This window comes from Otolemur garnettii, unplaced genomic scaffold (genome assembly GCF_000181295.1).
Source record: "Otolemur garnettii isolate 467f Iridium unplaced genomic scaffold, OtoGar3 scaffold00127, whole genome shotgun sequence".
Classification (NCBI taxonomy): domain Eukaryota; kingdom Metazoa; phylum Chordata; class Mammalia; order Primates; family Galagidae; genus Otolemur; species Otolemur garnettii.
In genome coordinates this window covers 1,898,626-1,902,559 of record NW_003852522.1, presented here as the reverse complement: position 1 = coordinate 1,902,559, position 3,934 = coordinate 1,898,626, and the positions used below count along the sequence as shown (strand labels likewise).

Below are 3,934 nucleotides of genomic sequence, written 5' to 3'. Positions count from 1 at the left end.
AAAAAAAAAAAAAAATCAACTCAATCTACCCTCTCCTGTCCTACAGCTCTGTAGATGGCCGAGTGAGGCGCTATGACCTGAGGATGGGGCAGCTCTTCTCAGACTATGTTGGAAGTGAGTGTGGCTGGGACTGTGGGCCAGGCAGGGAAGATGGGGGTGCTGCCAGGGACACCCCAGCCTGACCCACCTGCCTACTTGTCCCTTCTCCTCAGGTCCCATCACCTGCACCTGCTTCAGCCGGGATGGGCAGTGCACCCTAGTGTCTAGCCTGGACTCCATATTGCGGCTTCTAGACAAAGACACAGGGGAGCTGCTAGGCGAGTGAGACCTCAAAGACATGATCTCCCCCTCCCTTCACCCTCCCCCACATCCTATCCTGAGGACCAAGCCCCCTGATCCCACCTACCTCCAGGTACACAGGCCATAAAAACCAGGAGTACAAGCTGGATTGCTGCCTGAGTGAGCGTGACACACACGTGGTCAGCTGCTCTGAGGATGGGAAGGTATTCTTCTGGGACCTGGTGGAGGTGAGTTGGCCTCAGCCCCCTTATATACCTGGGCACCTATCCCATCTCAGCCTTGGCTTTATCTCAGTCACTGGGGGGCCTGAAAAGGAGACTGACTGATACTAGGTATTTGAGCTGGGATCTTGGAGGAGAAGACAAGGCAGGAAGGGCATTCCAGGCAAGGAGAACAGCACATGCTAAGGTATAGAGGTGTGGTGTGCAAACATTCAGGCTGGTAACAGCAGCAGGATCCAGGCCAGGCAAGATCTGTGGATGCAGGCAGCACCTGTGGTTCAAAAGAGTAGGGCACCGGCCCCATATGCCAGAGGTGGTAGGTTCAAACCCAGCCCTTGCCAAAAAAAAAAAAAAAGGAGCTGTAGATGCCAGTCTGAGCCACTGACACTGACTGTAGGTCAAGGCATAGATGACAGTGGCATCTGACTTTGTTGGGTTTGTTTGTTTTGGGGGTTTTTTTGGCCGAGGCTGGGCTTGAATCAGCCACCTCCGGCATATGGGGCTGGCGCCCTACCCTTTTGAGCCACAGGTGCCGCCCATGGCATCTGACTTTGGATGACATGAGGTTATTCAGGAAACCTGAGCTGCATCTGAGCATCCCTGTGCATGGTTTCAAGCTCTACACCCTTATATCCTCAATGTGTGCCTGCCCAGCAGGGGAGTCAGGCTGGGAACAGGACATCCTGGTTTAATGGGGTCAGGGTTGGGAAGCCTCAGGGAAGGAAACCTTGGCTCTGGGGATTGGCCTGGGGAACTTAAGCCCCCTAAGAGGATAGAGGGAACTGACAGGTTCTGGAGACATCAAGGAACTAAGATAGCGAGAATGTTCTTCCTACTTAGTGCAGGCCTCATAGACTTGGAAGTTTCCCTGGAGGGAGTAGAAAGAGGAACCATGGTTTGCTCGAGGGGAATGGTATACATTGTGCTATGAATGACTGGGTGGGGGGTGCTAAGGGTGGAGCCCAGCCAATATCAGGGAGCAGAGAAGCTGGGAACAGGGTAGTGGTGGACAAAGCTGGGAATTGGCAGTCTCTGGAGATCATCTCCAGGCAGAACCAAGAGGATTTACTTGATAAAGCAATATGAGTTGTGAGAGAAAGACTTCAAAGACTTCAAAGATGATTGGTCTTAGCACATGGAGGGATGGAGCTCTTAAGGGGCTCGAATCGGAACAGATGAGGTTTGCAGTGTCCAGGAGATAATTAGAGGCAGGTAGCTGAAGGTCCAGGGAAAGGTGGCCTAAGGGACAGCCCAGCCACTAATTGACTACTCTTCATCCCTTGCTCTGCAGGGTACCATGGTGCTGGCTCTGCCTGTGGGTCATGGTGTGGTGCAGTCACTGGCCTACCACCCCACGGAGCCCTGCCTGCTGACTGCTATGGGGGGCAGCATCCATTACTGGCGGGTGGAGGCTTACGAGGCAGAGGACCCACCAGCAAGGACCCACAAGCAAGGCACGGACCCAGAAGTACCATGACATTTATTCTAGAGTTACCACTGACCAAGGGGGGAGCATGGGAGTTTGGGCTGCAAACTAATAAATACAGGAGGGGATAAGGCCTCCCTGAGGCCACAGCTTCTCAGTCCTCATTCTTCTCAGGCGCGAAGGCATCTACCTTCTGAGCAAAAGTTTCAGCCACAAGTAGTGGGAATACCAAGGAAGCATCGGCATAGACCTGTAGAGGGGACCCGGATAAGCCATGGAAACCATGACCACAGCACAGAAGATCCTGCTCCTACCTAGCTGATCCTTACCTTGACAGGCTGTGCATCCATCCGGATCTTGCCCCAAGACACTGCCTCATCTGGCTGGGCACCCGAGTCAGAGCCATCAAACTCCTGGGCTGTGTTGATGTAGACAGCATAGTCAGCTCCATTCCGCTGTGAGGAGGGGCAGGGTGGACCTGGTCAGCTGGTCACAGGCAAAGGGACAGAAGGTCACAGGCAAAGAGAGGCAGGAAACCATAGCCAAAGAGGCTAAGAAGTGTCCCAGATGTGGAAAGCCCCTGGCAGCCCCTTACTCCAGGGAGTGCCCCCAAGTCAGTGCCTGGGGTTATAGAGGCTGCTGAGCAGACTTCCCTGGCCCCACCTGCTAGGACTCAACAACCCTCCCCCATCTGCACAGCAGGAGCCACCACCAACTCTTATCTTCAGATGACCTCCAAACTCAACTACCTCTCCCTTGGGGCAGGTCCTGTCCCACTTCCCTCAGAACAAAAGCCAAAGCCTACCGTGCAGCCTACAAAACTGGGCAAGGCTTTGCTGTGTCACCTCCTTACGCCCCACCATTCCAGATGTCCCATTCCTTGACTACTTCAGGCACCTCAGGGTTTTTGCACTGGCTGTTCCCTTTGCTGGGAACTCTCTTCCCAGGGATAGTTATCATGGCTGATAGGAGGCACCTTCCAAAAACCTGTTCACAGGTCATATTTCTCAGAAGCCTCCCTGAATACCCTTTATTAGACAGCACCCCTTCTCCTTATTGGTCATCCAGGCTTTTCTCCACAGCAATTACTGCCACCTGACATGGATATCACTTGTCTGCTGGCTATCTTCCCCAGTGTGAGCCACAGGCTGCACACATGTGCAACCCTACTCACCATGAGGTTGGCATTGGCGATGTGGTGCTTGACCATGCCCCCACCCAGAATGATCATCCCAGAGTGCTTGGCGAAGATGGCCTGGGTGTTGATGAGCCTCAGGTCTAGGGGAAGAGGGCTGTGGTCAGGCCTTGGGCTCAGCCTGCCCTCCATCCCCACTCCTCTGTGGCCCTAGCACCTCACCCTCAACGATGTCCAGAACCAGGCCCGGGTTCTTGTAAGAATGGAAGAAGATCATGTCGCCCAATGAGCCATCTGTAAGTGCTGGGCTCAACACAGGGATGTGGTTCTGGAGAGGATAGGATGGGATAGCAGCTGGAGCTCAGTGTCTGGAAGGGATAGCCTGGTCCCCATCCCAATTCCATCCCTTCCTCCTTGTCTAATTGTGGGTCTTTTCATTTCATTCCTCAACTATAAAGTAAGGATAACTGTAACACTTAACAGACAAGGAGGCTTGTGTCTATGTGAGAAGACCCACACACAATACTTAGGATATGGCCTGGCACATAAAGAGCGGTAACTTTTGTTATTTTTCAGAGTGTTGGATGTCACAGCCTCTGGAGAGCTCTGAGATAGGACCCAGGGGAGTTACTAAGTACCAACCCTAGTGCTTGTGACTAGGAGTAGCACTAGGATACCAAGTCCCTCCCTCAGCATCTGTGTGACATCAGATAAATTACCTAGTGCTTAGGTTCTTCATTTAAGAGTAGGGACAGGGCTTGGCACCTATAGCTCAACCGGCTAAGGCGCCAGCCACGTACACCTAAGGTGGCGGGTTCGAATCCCCAGCCCGGACCCGCCAAACAACAATGA

General features: G+C 53.2%; 2 protein-coding genes across 3 annotated transcripts in view; one reads left to right on the top strand and one right to left on the bottom strand.

Annotated features, from left to right (window-relative positions):
- Positions 1 to 2,096, top strand: part of WDR83 (WD repeat domain 83) — a 5,486-nt gene extending 3,390 nt beyond the window's left edge. The window contains exons 6-9 of the mRNA XM_012810185.2: positions 47 to 114; positions 213 to 321; positions 413 to 527; positions 1,813 to 2,096. Coding sequence (XP_012665639.1) covers positions 47 to 114; positions 213 to 321; positions 413 to 527; positions 1,813 to 1,998 — 478 coding nt within the window. The 3' untranslated portion in view covers positions 1,999 to 2,096. The remainder of the gene's footprint in view (positions 1 to 46; positions 115 to 212; positions 322 to 412; positions 528 to 1,812) is intronic.
- The window catches only part of DHPS (deoxyhypusine synthase), a 6,441-nt gene continuing 4,489 nt past the window's right edge, over positions 1,983 to 3,934 (bottom strand). The window contains exons 6-9 of one of the 2 annotated variants that reach the window (XM_003797928.3): positions 3,305 to 3,410; positions 3,122 to 3,225; positions 2,277 to 2,402; positions 1,983 to 2,197 (exon numbers count right to left, since the gene is read on the bottom strand). In XM_003797928.3, the coding sequence (XP_003797976.1) occupies positions 2,102 to 2,197; positions 2,277 to 2,402; positions 3,122 to 3,225; positions 3,305 to 3,410 (432 nt within the window). In that variant the 3' untranslated portion in view covers positions 1,983 to 2,101. Of the gene's footprint in view, positions 2,198 to 2,276; positions 2,434 to 3,121; positions 3,226 to 3,304; positions 3,411 to 3,934 lie in introns of those variants that run through there. The other variant, XM_012810184.2, reaches the window with a different exon arrangement.